We start from the raw sequence: 19,405 nt of genomic DNA on the forward strand, positions 1-19,405 counted from the left end.
CTGACTGTTATCTGCAGTTCAGCGGTTCAAATCTCACCGGCTCAGGGTTGACTCAGCCTTCCATCCTTCCGAGGTGGGCGAAATGAGGACCCGGATTGTTGTTGGGGGCAATATGCTGACTCTGTAAACCGCTTAGAGAGGGCTGAAAGCCCTATGAAGCGGTATATAAGTCTAACTGCTATTGCTATTGCTAATTGTGATTCTGCTCTGTGTACGTGCAATTTTTAGATCTGCTTTTATGCAAGAGATTCTTTTGATCATGTTAACGGCTTTTGGTTTTTAGAATAGATTTACTTTTAAATAGATTATCTCTAACTTTGGGGCTGTCCTTTTTTTTTTTTCATTTTATGATTACCCCTCCTTGTGAACAGGGGATGTTACTTTTCATGTTGGAAAAAGCAACCTGGAAATATTTCACGGCATGCTGTTATTTAATGTTTTTGTTAACACAGCGCTTGAAAGACGACAGCGAAAAATAGCAACTTGGATAACTAAACAAATGCCCCAATCTGTTCAGGTAGTCCTAGCAATAGCAGTTAGACTTATATACCGCTTCATGGGGCTTTCAGCCCTCTCTAAGCGGTTTACAGAGTCAGCATATCGCCCCCAACAACAATCCGGGTCCTCATTTCGCCCACCTCGGAAGGATGGAAGGCTGAGTCAATAGCAATAGCAGTTAGACTTATATACCGCTTCATAGGGCTTTCAGCCCTCTCTAAGCGGTTTACAGAGAGTCAGCATATCGCCCCCAACAACAATCTGGGTCCTCATTTTACCCACCTCGGAAGGATGGAAGGCTGAGTCAATAGCAATAGCAGTTAGACTTATATACCGCTTCATAGGGCTTTCAGCCCTCTCTAAGCGGTTTACAGAGAGTCAGCATATCGCCCCCAACAACAATCCGGGTCCTCATTTTACCCACCTCGGAAGGATGGAAGGCTGAGTCAACCCTGAGCCAGTGAGATTTGAACCGCTGACCTGCTGATCTAGCAGTAGCCTTGAGCCGGTGAGATTAGAACCGCTGGACTGCAGATAACAGTCAGCTGAAATGGCCTGCAGTACTGCACCCTAACCACCTCGGCTCTTAAGTCCTCCACTTACAACAGTTCATTTAGTGACTGTCCAACATTACAACAGCACAGGATAAAGTGACTTATGACCGTTTTTCAGACTTACGACCATTGCGGCGTCCCCAGGGTCACGCGATCAAAATTCAAGATGATTGGCAACTGGCATGTTATTTATTTTTGCAGTGTCCCACGGGGGTCCCTTGATCCCGTTTTGCGACCCTTCAACCACAAAGTCAATGGGAAAGCCAAGATCCACTTAACAACAGTGTCACTAACTTAACAACTGCAGTGATTCCTCGTGGCAAGAAAGGTCGTAGAAATGGGACAAAACTCACCTAACCAATGTCTCCCTTTGCAACAGAAATGTGGGCCTCAATTATGGTCATAAGTCAAAGACTACCTGTACCATAAGGATAATAATAATGGGATTTAGAATTTTGGGAAGTGCATCCTTACCTGTAAATCTGTGTACGAACCACTCCATCTTTTTTAAGCACAGTGGAAAGTGTTCAAATAAGTTATTGTTGCTCTCCTATGCAACAATAAATCACCAAGATGATTTGGACTATTTAAATTGGGGCAGTTAGGAAGGATCCAAGAGGACTTTCGGCTTGATTTGAGAAGCAACCGACATCAAGGAACAAATTTGGAACATTATGTTACGCGCCTAGCTTGCTTATGTAGGGCTTAATGTGCAACTTTGGCCTTGTGCGTGTTGTGGTTTATACTTAACTCTGGCACAGTCAACAAAAAAGCATTGCAATGGCTGAACAATCATCATTGCTTAAGCGGTGTGTGAATTGCAAAGAAATCGGAAGGGGGGTCTGTGGAAATAAGTCATTTATTTTGAACAACATTGATTTTAGAGAACAGGTTAACATTTGGAAATCTACAATATCCATTGTCTACAAACATCTATGTTGTGTTAAAGTAAAAAAAGAGGTTGTTCTTAGGAATGTGTACAACAGAAAATAAGATGCATTTAATGCGGCCGGGAGTGGGAACATACATTTGTCAAACTCGGCTGGATCTTAAAAGAGAAATGCTGCCACCTAGGACAACTCTTTATTTAGTTCCTTATTAGTTCAGGCATCGTCTCAAGTCAGGAACGTTGGCTTAAAGGCCCATGGATGATGGGTGGATCTTGGCTGAGCATCTGTGAAAAGAAGAACAGCAAGATTGATACTTCTTCCCATGTTTAGCTCCTTCAAACAGAAGCTGGCTGGCTTTAGGGTGTGGTGCTCTTACGCTTCTAAAGAGACGGGAAAAATATTATTTTGGCTTATTATTGCAGATAGAATAAAATGACTCTTCGTTTTCTGCATCTCTGTTTTGCCCATAGAGCATTCTTATTTATTTATTTATAATCCAGGTTTTGTTATTTTTATAAATTTGAGGTGGCGAGCAGAGTTATTAACTCTTTCCTGCTATTTTCCCCGCAACAACATCCCTGTGAGGTAGACTGTCTCAGTCACCCGACCGGCTTCTGGTGATTGGCCCAAAGTCTTTGCCTAAGGCAGGACTAGAACTCTCCATCTCCTGGTGATTGGCCCAAAGTCACCCAGCCAGTTTTCTTGCCTAAGGCAGGACTAGAATTCTCTGTCTCCTGGTGATTGGCCCAAAGTCACCTAGCCAGCTTTCTTGCCTAAGGCAGGACTAGAACTCTCTGTCTCCTGGTGATTGGCCCAAAGTCACCCAGCCAGCTTTCCTGCTGAACTCACAAGTCTCATTTCAACTGGGGCAAGGCGCAAAAGTTGGGAAAAGTGTATCGACTAACCAGGCTCGTCCTGTTAGCTACGCCACAAGAGGACGTACCACCTGAACCCAGTTTATACGTATATTATTATAACCAGAGCTTATTGCTTAGCCTGATGGGGAACCCAGGGATTAGGGAGGACTCAACCAACCTTGACGAAGTTCAGGGGTTAATCCAGCCACAGAGTTGAAGACAGTCTCACCTGGGAAGTCTGCAGGGGAGGTGAGGAAAGAGAACTAAAAGCACCATGGAGTTGGGAAAGTGAAGCATTCAAAAACACCGGCAGATGGGGGTGGGGTGGGGTTACGGGATGGCTCTCTTTTTTTAAAAAATTGCTAAGGGTCAGCTACTTCAAAACCAGTTGGCTTTCCGAAGCTTTCCTCGCCAAATAATGGATGGCAAAATGCAGGTCCAGCCTGCTGCCCCTTGTTACTAAGCAGCTCCAGACCGAAAGGAATGGAGGAAACAGCCACTAATGGGGGGAAGACAACAACAACAACAACACTATCTTCTTTCAGACTTAGGCATGAAGCATCAGGCATCATCAGGCTCTCACCTGTAGGTAGGTGTAGGTAGCAGGCCAGGTCTTCCCCCGAGCAGTGGTCGCTTTGCGGGGAGATGTGGAGGAGCTACATGCATCGGCCTTTTGATGACCTTGGTGAGAAGAGGGGGAGGTTTCCCCTGCGGCCCAGGCAGCACTGCTTTGGAGGAAAAACAGAAAAGAGGATTTTGAAACCGTGGCACCTCAGTACTCTTGTCAACTCTGAAGTTGGCCTGACCGAGGCCATCTTTGAGGCTTCAGTGTTGCCACAATGGAGATGAGGGTTAGGGAGGAGGAAAGAAGAGAAAGCTGGGCGTTTGTAGCCAAAACAAAAGACTTTCCCTTGGGAACCAAGGACATTCCAACAGGTGGCTGAAGAGAGGAGGAGGAGGAGGAGGAGTGATGTTACAAAGCAATTGGACAGCACCCTGATTGGACCACGTGACTGTTTGTTTGAGAAAACGGGAAAACTTTCAATTAGGTGAAAACCGCGGGAATCTTTAGTCGGCTTTCACCAGCCTGTGCCAATATGATAGATCCAATAAAACTGTTCTTTGAGGAATCCACCTGCCTTGGAGTTCTGTTTGTTATGGGTGTATTACTTGGAACCCTGACATACTCATTGTTAACTGGTTCTGATACAGTGGTACCTCAGTATTCATTGTTAACTCCTTCTGGGAGGCGTGATGAGTACCAACCGAATGTTTCCCATAAGGAATAATATAGTGAGTTACAAGGCAGCCGACAAGTTCTCGCTTGAGTACCAAGACAAAATGTGCACATCAGAATTGCTTGAATACCAATTGTGGCGCCTTGCAAAGCAGCTGAGTACCGAGGTACCACTGAAGTTAGTGGTATCGACATACCAGGTGCAGTACAAACTTATAATTAAAAGGTGGGGTATATATGCTTTCCAAAGGAGGAGGAAAAAACAGCATCCGCCCGTTACAGGGCAGTGATCCGGTATCCAGGCAAGTGGATCCAGAGACACACTGGCGAATCAAGAAATTGTAGCTTTATTATTAACTCAAAAGCACAGATACCAAGCAAGATCATACTGAAATCTCTAACAAGCTGTCAGGAGCTCCTTAATAATAATAATAATAGTAAAGGTACTCCAAGGATGGCCAATTGCCACAGTGCACGGAGCTAGAAATCTGCTCAGAAGCTGTCCACTGTCGACAACAATCCCAAGGTTATTAGCAAAACTTAACCCCAGGACTTCATGGCCCTGCTCATAATCAGGAAACAGGAAGATCTGGCCTTGACTGGCTGGCACATGACTCTGGAATGGGAACCCAAAGCCTGAGACTCTCACAGATTGGCAGTTATGTCAAAATTTCTTCCCACCTTCTCCTTTATTTCTTTTTATTACTTTTATTACAAGTGACACAAGGTGGCGAACATATCCAGCATGCCTTCCTCCTCCTCCTCCTCCTCCTATTCTCCACACTGCAATCACCCTGTGAGAATGAGTGACAGGCCCAAAGTCACCCAGCTGACTTTCATACCTAAGGAGGGACTAGAACTCCCAGTCTCCTGCTTTCTGGTCCAGATGTCTTAATCACTATTTAGCAAACAAGAAAATTAGCTCTAAACATTTACATTTTTCTTAGTACGAAGGAGAATCGAGTGGAATAATAAGAATAGAATCATGGAATAGAATAGAATAGCATAGCATAATAGAGCAGAGCAGATTAGAGTACAGTACAATCATGGAATGGAATAGAACATAACATAACAGCAGAGTAGAGTAAAATCATGGAATAGAATAGAATAGCATAATAGAGCAGAGCAGATTACAGTAGAATCATGGAATGGAATGGAATAGAATAGAACAGAACGTAACAGCAGAGTAGAGTAAAATCATGGACTAGAATAGAATAGCATAATAGAGCAGAGCAGATTACAGTAGAATCATGGAATGGAATGGAATAGAACATAACGTAACAGCAGAGTAGAGTAGAATCATGGAATAGAATAGCATAACAGAGCAGAGCAGATTAGAGTACAGTAGAATAGAACAGAACAGCAGAGTAGAGTAGAATCATGGAATAGAAAAGCATAATAGAGTAGAGTAGAACAGAATAGTTCTTTATTGGCCAAGTGTGATTGGAAATATAAGGAATTTGTCTCCGCTGCATAAACTCTCAGCACACATACAAACAACAGTGATAAATCATAAGATACAAATAGGAAAAGGTAATAGGAAAGACGAGAAGGATAATATTACACAGCCCTTCTACATGGGTTAATAGCCTTAGGATAAGGATATTTAATTGGATAAAACCAAATAGGTCACTAAACTCCCGAAACAACAACGGTCTTCTTCCATGCCACCACTATAATATTCTATTTTGATGGACCAACCTGGAGTGGGAAGAAGAGCCCCCAACGGTCTTTTGCCCAACAAAGCCGGCTTAGGTGGGGGCGCAGCAGACGGCCCTAAGGCAGGAGTTCGGCCAGGGGTTGGCAGCAGAGGGGGTGGCTTGCTTAGCATCGGGGGGAGAGCACTCCCACTTGGCCTGGCATTTGGATACTCGTTGTCTTCACCTGCGGCGGCTAAAGTATTCGTTTCTGCAACAAAACCTGGATTAGGACAGCCCAAAGTTACCAAGGAAACAATCGATTAGCAAGACTTGCCGCTAGCCAAGGAGTCAGCCCAGCTGCCTATTTTAATGTCCTTTTTTTTTTCCCAGCCAGTCCATTTACGCAGGGATACGGCGGCTTGGGAAATTTTAAGGACGTGAGATGGGAAAGTCATTTTTATAGGAGTCACGGAAGTGATTTGAAGTAGTACATTGGTAGTGTTATTGGCTTTTATCATAGAAAGGAGTTAGGGAGGGTGTCTCTTTTTTCCCCGCGAGTGTTACATATTTTTTTTTTCCACTTGCTCTAATTATACCTCGCAATGGCCTTTCGCCATGTGAAATGTGACTTATCGGACGGCGGTACAGAGGCGAAGAAGGGGGGGGGAGTTTACTCTTTTATTATCACAGCCGGATGAAAGCAACCTTTTTTGTAGGGGGGCGTGGGGCAAATTTGGGGCTCATCAAGTAGGGTGCTTCGTGGTCTCCTAAAGTGGGGGAGAGGCTCTCCAATCTGAGCCACAATAGAGTGGACAACATTTTTGCCCTAAAGAGCCATATATCCCATGCACTCGGGATAGGCGGCATTTCTCCCAATGCCCCGCGAATAGGGATGACAAGTTCCCTACTCACCTGGAAGGGACTTTATTTGAAGGCGGAAAGAAAGGAGAAATGTTAAGGAATCTGGGATAAAGATGAGCTGGGGACAGATGCAGGGAATCCATCTTTTAAGTGGCCACCCCGCTTCCTAGAGGCAGAGCCGTTACCCACAAATAACGAGTGATTAAGCTGCAGCCCTTCTCCAGAAAGTCTCGTTTTTAACCATATTAGCGTTCATGCACGAAGTGTGGATTCCGCCCCCCCAACCCCGGTTTGAGGGAGGATGGGATTTCCCCCCCCCCTCCGCCCAAGCTTATTTTGAGATTGTGGGTGGGATTTAGAGGTTATTGTCGAGGAAGAAAAGAGGGATTGGGGGGAAACATGAATACCTTCAAGCTTATTTCTCCTGGTCTTCAGGTAGTCACTTATTGTGTTCAATTCTTCCATATACAAATGCTTTCCCTCACTTAACAGAAAGAGGAGGTTTCTAATGCCTAGAGGCACATGGTAGCTCTCATAAAGCTCCCGCTCTAGAAAGCCATCCGCCAGATCAGCTGCTTTGTGGGAAATCTCTGTGCGCTGCTGTTGTTCATGCTCTGCAAAAATTTCCTCAAACTCTTTAGCTATCAGAGCCAGGGCATCTTCCATGGGCATATTACGGTGGACTACAGAGAAGAGAGACACCTTGCTTTTTAAAAAATCACATCCAGAGCCCCCCAGAAAAACAAAAACCCAAACACAAAACCGCCGCGTCCTTCCACCGAAGCAACCTTCGGATGCCAAACTTTTAACTGAACGTGGTTATGGCCAAGATTCAACACAAAACACGCCCGTTTCTATGACATGTCGTGGGTGACTCAACTCGTAGCTGCTTTGTGTGTTGAATTAATTTCCTGAGTGGGACTAGTTTTATAAAACACACCTCTGGAAAGAGGAATAGAGTTTTGAGATGTAAGTGAGGTTGTCGTGTTCTTTTTAAATGCAAGGAAATAAAAGGGCCACTACAAACAGTCTGTTCTTACAAAAGGTAAAATTTCGGGATGAAGTACATTTTGTTAGGTGCGGTAGCGGTGTGCGGCTATGAATTCTTAATCCATTATTTTACGGCTCAATCATGTCTCAAAGAGGATAGTTTGGATGTGTTTTAATATGAGGAGGGATGGATCTAGAGAGAGCATTTTCTGAACGGGGACCAGGTTCTTAAGGTAAGCTAAACTTACTTTTGATAGTCTGATGAAGCATGATTACGGTGCATGAGGAAAGTGTTACATTAGATGGTTCAACAAGAACGCAAAATGGAGAACCATCGTTTTTAACTTCTTGGAGGGCACGTGTGAGACCTGATTCAGAAGTAAGGTATATCATTTCCACCACAAGGCCATGATCCTGCAACCGATGGCCTATGGCTGTTGAATATTCCCTTGAAGGAAAAAACAAACAAAGAAAAGAAAAAGAAAAAAAAAACAAAGAAGTAGGTTATTTTACAAGTAATTCAGAAAATATATTATTAGTGCCAGCGTCCTGAGTAAGGGCCATTTTTTTTTTGTGCGGGCAAGAAAATTCACTGAATATATTGAGATAAGATTTAATGGTTTGCTTTTCTGCAAAGTCATTCTGAAACAGAGGGGTCCTTGCTTTATGAAATGTAGATTTAAGCACTCATAAAATGTCCAGGCATACAGAGAAGAACCTCTATGTGGGCTATACAATTCCTATCAGAAATGCTTACAGAAAAGTTGAGGTTAAATCTGTAGCAAAAAAAAGGAGAGCTGATTGGGTCACACAGTGTCCTATGATTTATGAGTGTCCTACAATTTATGATTTTAGATTTTGACCTCTGCAGACAGTGATGTTCATCAATAGGGCATCCTCTAGATATGGTTTTCAGAGTTGATTGAGAATTCTGGAGTGAGACAGGCTGGAAAATTCAGGTCTCTACATCTACATTTACGTATTATAGGTATAGAGGTTTGGGGCTAAACTTCCTTGGTGGGAAGCACAACATTCTCCCACTATTATCAAACTGACTGGTGAAGCCCTTGTTTAAATGAACTTCCACATTAACTGGACTTTGGGATGATTGAATTGCATAAGGACAGAGAACGTTTAAGTTGCTTCCATTTCGACAACAATTCCAAGGCAACCTCAGGTGTGTATCTATGAGAAACTGCTTGTGAAATATTTGGTTAACATACGCAAATGAGATTTTGGAATCCAAAGTGATCTTTAGAAATATGCACACGTGGAAATTATTTAATAATGGCAATTGGGAGTCTCAAAGAACAGCCCAACGGGAACTCTGGTTTCTTTTCTCAGATTTGAAATAGTTTAAAAGTAAACAGATGTGAAGGAGCAGATACTCCACTGCAATTTTTTTTTAAACGAGCACCTTATTTAGATTTTATAAATGCTTTACATGTACTGGCACTTTTACAGAATGGCTTAATTCAACAAGGCTTTCATTACGGGTCATTCCATGTTCTTTCTGGACAGAAACTCAAATTTTTTTTGAGGCTGCAATTTTACTTTATGGAAAATTCCATAGGCACAGATGCCCAAATTTATGTAATTAGATCTAATTTATCTAAATGGCAGTCAACCATTTCAAGTAACTGGCAATTTTACCTATGCGTCATAGCCATTCTGTATGCCATGTTTTAATAAGCCCTTTCTGGAATAAGAAAGATTTATTTTTTTTAAAACCAGGACTGAAAAAGCCACTTTTTTATTTTGCTGAACCCAAAGTTTTATTCTCAAACTTATTCTAGGGATATGAGAATATTTTAAACAGCAGCATTAACATCTCATCTGAGGATACGAACACGTGAGATTAATTATGGACAAACATTTAGTGGTGATGTTTATAGAACCAGAAAGAGAAGGTGGGCAAAGGAGCTCTGAAGTCTGCGTGAAAAAGTTTAGCCTGAGATGAACAATCACCGTCTCCAGTTTATCTAGCACGCTTGCTGTGACAAGAGCAAACAGATGAAAAGGCAGGGTTTTTTTTTTTAATTCCCACTTTAATTGGATGGGAAACTGGGAAAAGATGACGGAAATGTTTTTTTGCCAGAAAAACAATGCGGTCTTCAGGTGTCGTTTTGGCAATGACTGCTATTTACCATTGATCATGTACTTGATGTTGTGCGGAGAACTGGAGAACAGTGAGAAGGAAAATTAAGAAGTCCTGGTTAAGGTCATGCTACAAGAATTGGAAGGGAAAAGATTCGAGGTTAAGCAAAGTTGGAGGTAGCATGTTTGATTTTAACTGACGTGTGTTTTTATATTGGAAAATCTTCAAGGGGATTTTTTTTTCCTCAAAGCATTTTAGAGATGCTAAGCACTTTTGTGTGAAAATCTGCAAATTATGGGGGCCATTTTCCCCCAGGAACTGGGTAAGAGAAATAATAATAGTTATTTAAGTATCAAGATGAAACGCTTGATACCGAACGCTGAATTTAATGACCCTCGGTGAATTTCATGGCATTCAAAATCAACTGAAAGGAACGGAGGGCTGATGCTGTGGCTAATTATTGTAAATTTCTATAGGGCCAACATCAAAATTACACTTTTTCGATTGGATTCATTTATGGGCAGAGATTAACCACAAATTTTCATCTTAAAGAATGCTCAGTACCACTACCCATACTACTTCTGTTGACATTCAAGTTATACCTGGGCAAAGAACAACAAGGGACAGCATTAAAATGTTTTTTTAAAAAAAAACACCAAATGATAATCCATATGTACGAGCAGTTAGAATATTTCATAGGCAAATAGGAGAGGCAGATCGTGATTTAAATGGATGTGGACGGGCAGGAAAACTCACAGGTGATGTGCTGGCTCAGGAATTCTAGGAGTTAAAGTCCACAGGTCGCAAAGGTGCCCTAATTGACCCACCTTTGCTCTAGAGACTTATTCTGGGACAGTGCTAATAACAGGCGTTTATAAGAAGAACGCGGTGGAGTGGAGGAAACTTTTCTCCATGCAAATGACGATGCTACATTTAGAGATATATTTTGGTTGCTCGGTCATGCAGTACAGACATGTACCACCATCCTGGCTCTTTTGTTACTCCAGAATTCTAAAAAGAGTTCACCGTATTGCTAAAAGTGAAATTAAATGGGGAACTGTTCGCTCAAGTTCAGTGAAGCATCAGGAACTGCATCCTTTTTTTTAAAAAAAAAAAAGACCTACGCTTGATCCTTGCTGATGGAAACGATGACACAGTCCGAAGGTCTCTCTCTGTTGTATTCCTTCTCTATCTGCTGGTAAAACTGCAGGTACAATTTATCGCGATGAGCATCCTTGGCGTTGCTGTCATCTAACATATAAGCAGATAATCAGATTGAGGAAGAGATAATAGGGAGGGAGGGAGGGATGGAGGGAGAGAGAGAGAAGACAGATTAGAGGGGGGACACACCTTGTTTTTTAAAGTTGGTCTGGGGGAGGCAAGTTTCAACCAACATATTCTGTTGTCATAATTTCTCACCATTTTAAGATGGAAAACATGGGGAAACTTCTGCAGATACTCTAAATGGGCTGAACTCTAATTGATCATAGATAGATAGGTAGGTAGGTAGATAGGTAGGTAGGTAGGTAGGTAGGTAAGTAGGTAGGTAGGTAGATAGATAGATAAATAGATAGATATAGAATATATCACAGGAGTACACCCACTCACATTTTGTAAATATTTAAGCATATCTTGCCAGCAGTTTGGACATTAATGGCTGCATGTTGCGTTATTTTGAGGGGACAGCACATTTACACTGTTGTACAAGCTGTATACTCACTAATTTACATTGTAGCCAAGTGTCATTTCTTCAGTGTTGTCACATGAAAACATATGCTTAAATATTTATAAAATGTGAGGGGGTGTACTCACTTCTGTGATATACTATAGATCTGCCAAGAGGAAAGCCACACTCCCACCAACACTGGCAGGGCAAGCCACTGTATAAAAACAGGGAGCAAACTCCACACTCACCAGCACTGATGATGTTACCAAGTTGGGTACTGAAATGACCTTAAGCAAACAACCAAGCACTAAGGACTCCACAGAAAAGACCTGTCTCCCTATGGGAAAGCTATGTGTTTGGGTTCACCGACAAAAGGGCGAACGACAAAACCACGCCCGACTAAACCGCAGTGACAAAACCGCATATTCTAAAGCGCTCCGACGAATGAGCGCTGAATCGTGCCGACAACAGCGCGGCGACAGAAGCGTACTGTAAAACTAAACCTAACCCTAAACGTAACCCTACACCTAACCCTTAACCTAACCCTAACCCTAACCCTAACCCTAAACGTAACGCTAACCCTAACCCTAAACGTAACGCTAACCCTAAACCTAACCCTTACCTTAAGTTAAATCAGCTTTCTGTCTCTGCGCTGTTGTAAAGCGCCCTTCTGTCTCCGCGCTGTTGTCGGCGTGTTGATGACATCGCGGTTTTAGCGACGCGGTTTAGTCGGGCGCGGTTTTGTCGTTTGCCCTTTTGTCGGGTCACAATGTGTTTGGGATAAATTGGTACTAAACAGAAAAAACGTTCAGTGGCTGCAGTTCTTGTAGCTCTACCCCATTTGTGTCAATAAAACTTTACTAAAGAAAACTCTACTTGGAAGCAAATACTTCTGATATTTCTTTAACCGTCAAGAGAACCCAATGGGACTGCAATGCAAAACTGAAACGAAAGGAATTTGGAGGAGCAAGCACATTCTTAGTGTAGCTTTAATTTCAAGTAACTCACCTTTCTGAGGGTACTGGTGCCTCTCATAATTATCTTCATTCTCTGCTGATGGATGATACTGCTGCCCAAAAAGTTCCTCAAAGCTTTAAGCCAAAAACACACAAGAACTAGTGTAAACTCTTAAGCAAAATATCACAAACCTCAAGTTGAACAAATGCTAAGAACTGGCTTACATTTAAAAAAAAAAAAGTCGTGGAGCTGCACTATTTCAGGAGTGCAGAATAATACATAATTATTTGATTCCATCCATTATTATTCGTCCTGTGCCTTTGCTTCAGGTTATAACCGAAGCAAGCTTGGAAGGGGGAAAAAAATCCTTCTCACCTGTTACCATCCTCATGATCCTTCGGATAACCATCTGGGGGAGAGTAAGAACTCTTCTGAATGGATTTGTAAGGATTTATGCTAGAAGGAGCAAGGAAGGCGTGTTAAGGATTGCCAAAAGAATTTGAGCATAAACAACTTTTGAACTACATAATGCCAAGACATGGGAGGTTTGGAATCCACTTTTAGACCCTGCAGAAGAAGATCTGAAACATCTGTTATCGGGCGCAACATTGATGGGAGACATCCGAAACAGCTTTATGTCATCGTCGTCAATTCAGAATTAACAAAGATCCCAGCATTCCAATTTCAGCAAATCCCTAGAGAACTGGGATGACCTGGGAGCATCCAACATCACTGCATGGAAGAACTCTTTGTTATACAGGCCATGCCAACAGAAGAAATATGGCAAATGGGGGACAAGGGCATGGCGTGAAGTGGTAGATATATTACAAAGAAACATCTGTCATATCTATCTATCTATCTATCTATCTATCTATCTATCTATCTATCTATCAATCATCTATCTATCTATCTATCTATCTATCTATCTATCTATCTATCTATCTATCCCTCCATCTGTCTGTCTGTCTGTTTCTATTCATCCATCTATCTCTTCTGTCTCTCTGTCTGTATCCATCCATCCATCCATCTACTGACCCACCCAAGAACCTTATTATGCTGTTATGGGCAGATCTGGCTTTCAATCAACCGTAGAAATGATAATATATAATTACTTACTCCAGAAGTCGAGGAATCCACCCCGGTCTCTGCCTGGACCCCAAAAGAAAAAATAATTAATTTATACTAAAGTTAAAAGTAGTCAACATCATTGTTAAAAGTACTGATTTTCTCTGAATGTGAACTGTATCTTAAAAAGGTTTAAGACAGACTGAACCTGGGCATCGTGAGGTACACCTGTAAGATCTCATGCTGCCAGTTGATGGACCAGCTACCATTTCTGAGTGGTCTTTAAGGACAGACCCAGGTAGAACACAGTGGAATGTCTCAAATGGGTGATGACCACGGCATCAGTGACTATGAACAGAGTCTCCCGATCAAGAAATGGCCACAGTTGTTATACACGTAAGTGTGCAAGGACCAATTGAGGGCTCCATGGTTGGAGGTCAGTTGTTGGTGAGATTTTTTGGGGGGGTTGCTGACTTTGCCGTATGTTCTTCTTTTCTTCGTATGAGGCTGGTTATGCTCTTCTTTGTTTTGGCTACATGGTTTTTTAAAATATTGTTTTGATATATAGTGAACCACCCATTTGGAGTTTGGTGACATCGGATCAAACAAAAATGGACAGGCTAAACTTGCAAAGGCTTAATAAAGGACTTAGAGCATTAAAAGAAAAAAGAAAAATAAGCTGGAGCGATGATGAAAATTGCAGCGTGATTTAATTCCTTTAAACCCAATGCCGAGCAGTATATTTTAAATCTCAAAGCCATACAACAGATAACGGAGGTTTTTGTTCTGCCAAATTTTCCCTCCTTTCGGATCAGCTAAACAATCTAATTATTCTAAACATTTCTTTGCTTAAGTTGCTGCCTTTGGACCCACCGAGATACGGAGAGAGAAACCAATTAAAACAAAAGACAGACAACACCCCCCCCCCCATCTTCAAACTGGCTGGCAGATGTAGAGTCTGGAAAGATCCGTCAAGGAGCAAAGGCAGCATAAGGACAACAGCTGTCTGGTCTTGCCTCATTTACTGTTAACTATTCTTAGGCGCAGATAAAAACTGAATTCGGTTGCACTGATTAACTATATGAATACGAGATGCAGAACATTAAACCCTTGAGAGAGATCTGAAGGGTGTAAATGCCAACAAAGGTGCAAGCACGAAACCCAGGATTGAGTTTATTACAGCCAGACACTTTTGTGGAGCTACGTAGAGTCTGAATTCTTTACCCCAGGGGTAGTCAACCTTTTTATACCTACCGCCCACTGTTTGTATCTCTGTTAGTAAAATGTTCTAACCGCCCACCGTTCCACAGTAATGGTGATTTATAAAGTAGGGAAGAGTTACAGCAAATCCCTACCGCCCACCATGAAAGCTGGAACGCCCACTAGTGGGCGGTAGGGACCAGGTTGACTACCACTGCTTTAAAAAAAAACCAAATCATTCCTATTTACAGGTACGTCCTCACATATGACTAGAATGGAGCCCAAAATTTATGTTGCAAAGTGAGAAGCAATTTTGCCCGATTCGACGACTTTTCTTGGCACATTTGTTAAGGGGATCACTGCGGTTGTTAAATTACTGTATATACTTGAGTATAAGCCTAGTTTTTCAGCCCACTTTTTGGGCTGAAAAAAGCCGCCTCGGCTTATACTCGAGTCAGTGAAAAATTTGCCCGAAATGGAGGAGAAAAAGGGGCGGGGCCATGCCGCTGGGTGACACTCGTGAATGGCCCAGTGCCCCTGTGAGTTTCCCCTCCCTCTGTGTCAGTTTGCCGCGCAGCGCGCACACGCACCATCCCCCCTCCTCACGTTCTAATGTAATGCAGGGCTGTCTTACGATTCCCCTTCCTACCCCTCCTGCCGCTCTGCAACGATGTCCACCTCCTCCTTGTTATGGCAAGCAGCCACATAGCGATGTCCCACCTCCTCTGGTACAGTGATCCAATGATAGGAATCACTGTGCTGTGTGTCATAGGAGGCGGGACATCGCTCCCCGCGGCTGCACGGGACCTCATCATCACAGCGGGAACATCAGCATCATGAGGTGAGTGAAGTATTTCATTGAATAAACCGCTAGTTTACTGTTTTTCTTTTAATAAATATTCAAAAACATTATGGTATCTATTTTTATTTTTGAAATTTACCGGTAGCTGCTGCATTTCCCACCCTAGCTTATACTCGAGTCAATAACTTTTCCAGTTTTTTGTGGTAAAATTAGGGTGCCTCGGCTTATATTCGGGTCGGCCTATACTCGAGTATATACGGTAGTCACACGTTTGTTAAGCGAATATGCTTTCCCCCATTGACTTTGCTTGTCGGAAGGTCGTAAAAAGTGGATCGTATGTCCCTGGGACCCTGCAACGGTCATAAACGTGAGTCAATCGTCAAACATCCAAATGGAAATCACGTGACCATGGGGATGCTGCAACGGTCATGAATGTGAAAAATGTCACTTTTTCCCCAGTGCCGTTGTAACTTTGAATGATCACTAAGCAAACTATTGTAAGTCGAGGACTACCAGTAATTGGGGTAGCAACAATCTAGACCTGACATTGTAGAGAACCTGTAGATGAAGTAGTAGCCAAGAAATATTCCATAAAAGCAAACATAATTTTGCCAAACTTTAATTAGATATATATTACTATAGGTAGTCCTAGCACCTATTTTTCCATATTATATTCATATCATATTATGATATGAAAATTTCAACCTATAGACAGTAGCTATAGACCCCAGGTAATTTCTGTAAATCTGGGTATCTTGGCATGTAAATGTTTCAGGGTCAAAATCTGTTTCCCTTTCAGAAATTCTGGGGGAAAAAGACATGGCTAAAAACTAAGACAGCTGCTGCCCATCGTGTAAACACAATCTGACTTACGAGGCAGCCCAGATTAATTAGCAGGTGGCCATATTGCTTTGAAACCTTTTCCCTGCCAAACATTTGATTGGTTATTTATTGCAATTGCATCTCACCTGTTCTATAAAAGCTCAAGGCAACTTACAGAAATTCTCCTCTAACTTTATCTCAAACATAATTCTTGAGAACTCTTGAATTGAGTGTCACTGGTTTTAAAAAAACCACCAGTCCATGCTATCATTTCTCCGGTGTTTTGTTGCTAAGGTTTTGTTATTGGTAAGCAACGAACAGATACTGAATTAATACCGGGGCCACCAAATGAGAAGATTCATTGGAAAGACTTGATTTTAGGAAAGAGTGAAGGCAAAAGGAAAAGGACAGGATGAGATGGTTAGTATCATTGACACAATGAACATGAATTTGGACAAACTCCAGGAGATACTGGAGGATGAGGTGGGGGGCCTGGAGTCAGTGGTGGGATTCAGCCAGTTCGCACCTATTTGGGAGAACCGGTTGTTAACTTTCTAAGTAGTTCAGAGAACCGGTTGTTGGGAGAAATCTCATTTTGTTTTTCCCCACTTTACAGGGCCTAATCCTGTAAAGAAGGCAGGATTCTGGTGTTGTTTCTAGCCTCATCTTTATTGCCCTGCTTACAGAAACTGCCTCTCCAGTTACCCTTATTACATCGTAGCAGCTAAGGTGAAGCGCCCATTGATCTGAGTGATGTTAAGGCAGCCATCCCCACATGGTCACATGACCATCGAGCCCCGCCTACCCAGCTGGTCATTAGGACAGAGAACCGGTTGTTAACATATTTGAATCCCACCACTGCCTGGAGTGCTATAATCCATAGGGTCATGAAGAGTGGGACACAACACAGCAACACAATTCTTTGATAACTCTTGATTCAGCTGAACTGGAATCCGGATTGAAAAACAAAAGTGTAACCAAGTGTTGGTACCAAATTAGAAATACCAGCTTGCTTGGGAACAGCAAGCCCAGAATAATTTGTTGAGATTGGCAGCCATACAAATTGAATGAATAAATAAACAAACAAGCAAGCAAGTAAACTAAGAGGATAGGTTTAGATGTGATGCACATTTCTGGTTTATGTATTTATTCCATGAACCGAAAACAAAGAGCCAATATGTAACACATAAGCACACAGATAATGTTAGGATTAGCTGTGAATGAGCATGCCATTAGCAGCAAATGTAGCCATTAACCATACTAAAGGAGGAAACCAGGATAACAATTCAAATGTAAAATGCTAAATTTCACACAGACTTTTCAATGGTTTAAGTCAGATTATATGTTACATTACTAAATGCAAAGATCCATGTACAGTATTTAGTTTGTAGCCATCAAGTATAGGTTGCAATTTTTTAAATGAAGATTTAAGAGTTAAACTTCTGAGCTGAAATGTATATATTGTAAATATAAAATTTAAGAAAGAGAGAGGGGAGAGGGAGGGAGAGACACAGAGAGAGAGAGGGATTGAGATTTTTTTAAAAAATCCAGAGGAAATAGTATGGATAGATAGTAATGTTTTTACCTTTTTCAGGATCGGGTGTTTGTGCTTGATCTGGGGTTACTTGGGCCATGAAGACATTTTTACTTTCTAAATTTAAAAAAGAAAATCTTGTTATTAAAAAAAGTTTAAAAATATTTCCAGAAGAAAATTTACATCTGAAAACATTCAGAGTAATAAGCAAGTTGCTGTTTTTTCAAAACTAATGCGTTACTTAAAAAATGAAAAGTTAAGAAGTGAAAGCATTGGAGTCCCTTAAAAATGTTGCTTTGCTTCATGAAAGTAACACCTTCGCTGGATACAAATACTTTAAATACTTCCTCTTGATTGCCCTTACGTTGTTATGGTAGAATGCCAAACTCCAAGAGTATAGGATTAAATGGGCTTGTCCATAATGAACATTTTTACAAGAAAAGATTCCCCACAGGAAGATAAGAAATCTGGTGCCTTCTACATATCTCACACTACCATTTCTACAATTCTTTGTCTGGGTCATAAAGTCCAAAACAACTGGGGGACATCAGGTAGAATTCTCCATTTCTGTCTGCCCCTTTTTTTGTTTTTGTACCAGGTTATTAATTTTGAGGGCATAATTACAAGGCTGATGCGACAGGTAAATTATATTTTTCCCTTTCCCTTATGGTGTACTCCTAGCTCGATATATTTGGAAAGGTTGTTTGCTCTGCTCAGAAGCCATAATATCCCTTGTGCTAAATATTCTTGGAGTTACTGTAACCCCCAAAATAGATGAATGTGCAGCAAACTTCACTTGCTTCCATCTCACTGAGTCTAGAGCGCAGTTAAAGGACATCAGATCAGGAACATCACAAACTCAATATGTTTCACTAGAGAATTTTGCCACAACCATATATATATTATAGACTACCTGTTCAACGTAATTATATATACTAGTGGAAAAATACAATGAAGTGTAAATAAAGATGACATGGTGAGAATATTTTGAAGGTTTTGCACAACACAAGGTGAGGTGTCAGGTGCATAATTCTACATGTGAAGATTCAATTAAGTTGATTTATTTATTGTTAAAACCCTTTATACCAAATATGTCCTCAGCTTCTCAACACAGGATTGTTTTCAAGCTGCTTAGAGCATTCCTTTTCCTACTATAAATGCATAATACAATCCCATTAAATATAGCAATAAAGGCAGATTACAATGAAAATGGGGATGGGAAATCATTAATCCTCTAGTTGAGTTTCTATCAGTCTATATTTTTCCATGGAATGAGAGCCTACAGCAATGCAGATTACATTTTGAGGGCTCCTGGGTGCTCTCTGTGAGTTTGTTTGTCTTCATGCAGATATCTCATTACCCAAACTAGGTAACATCCGCAGGTAAGGAGTGGGGTTTGCTTTCAGTTTATATTCCTGTGGCTTGCCTTGTCAGTGTTGGTAAGGGCTGGTCTTAGAGGTTCTTTGGTTGGGCTGTTTCCTATCGGCTTGTTTGGCAGTTTCTTGACAGGGGTATTTTTAATTCCCTTGTTGGTCTGGTGTTAATCTTGGAGTTAATCTATGATCCTCTGGGTGCTGATTGCTTCCCCACCAGCAATTAGCACCCAGGAGCATAGATTAACTCCAAGATAACATCAGAACACCAATGAAGTAACAATACAAATTAACTCCAAGATAACATCAGAACAACTATGAAGTAAACAATACAGATTAACTCCAAGATAACATCAGAACA

At 41.6% G+C, this 19,405-nt stretch overlaps 1 protein-coding gene across 4 annotated transcripts; it reads right to left on the minus strand.

Annotated features, from left to right (window-relative positions):
- Positions 1-1,893: 1,893 nt before the first annotated feature.
- Positions 1,894-17,822, minus strand: LOC116517518 (nuclear receptor coactivator 5-like). Of its 4 annotated transcripts, XM_032230514.1 has the most exons (11): positions 17,724-17,821; positions 13,365-13,399; positions 12,624-12,704; positions 12,300-12,382; positions 10,750-10,876; positions 7,776-7,975; positions 6,945-7,220; positions 5,738-5,956; positions 3,383-3,527; positions 2,978-3,037; positions 1,894-2,226 (listed from the first exon to the last, which is right to left on the minus strand). In XM_032230514.1, the coding sequence occupies exons 1-10, from the start codon at positions 17,769-17,771 to the stop codon at positions 3,025-3,027; spliced, it is 1,227 nt and encodes a 408-aa protein (XP_032086405.1). In that variant the 5' UTR covers positions 17,772-17,821; the 3' UTR covers positions 1,894-2,226; positions 2,978-3,024. The 4 variants fall into 4 exon arrangements, with proteins under 4 accessions (XP_032086405.1, XP_032086403.1, XP_032086404.1 ...); XM_032230512.1 differs by lacking the exon at positions 2,978-3,037 and having other exon boundaries at positions 3,383-3,524; positions 17,724-17,822; XM_032230513.1 differs by lacking the exon at positions 2,978-3,037 and having other exon boundaries at positions 5,738-5,944.
- Positions 17,823-19,405: the final 1,583 nt, after the last annotated feature.

Source organism: Thamnophis elegans, chromosome 14, assembly GCF_009769535.1.
Source record: "Thamnophis elegans isolate rThaEle1 chromosome 14, rThaEle1.pri, whole genome shotgun sequence".
Classification (NCBI taxonomy): domain Eukaryota; kingdom Metazoa; phylum Chordata; class Lepidosauria; order Squamata; family Colubridae; genus Thamnophis; species Thamnophis elegans.

Excerpts from the sequence above, each read along its gene's own strand:
- LOC116517518 (XM_032230510.1), bottom strand. The coding sequence starts at position 17,771 with ATGGCCCAAGTAACCCCAGATCAAGCACAAACACCCGATCCTGAAAAA. Across the intron at positions 10,877-12,299 it reads GCACCAGTACCCTCAGAAAG|ATGACAGCAACGCCAAGGAT; the intron begins GTGAGTTACTTG and ends CTTATATGTTAG. Across the intron at positions 2,227-3,382 it reads CTACCTACACCTACCTACAG|ATGCTCAGCCAAGATCCACC; the intron begins GTGAGAGCCTGA and ends TTCTTTTCACAG.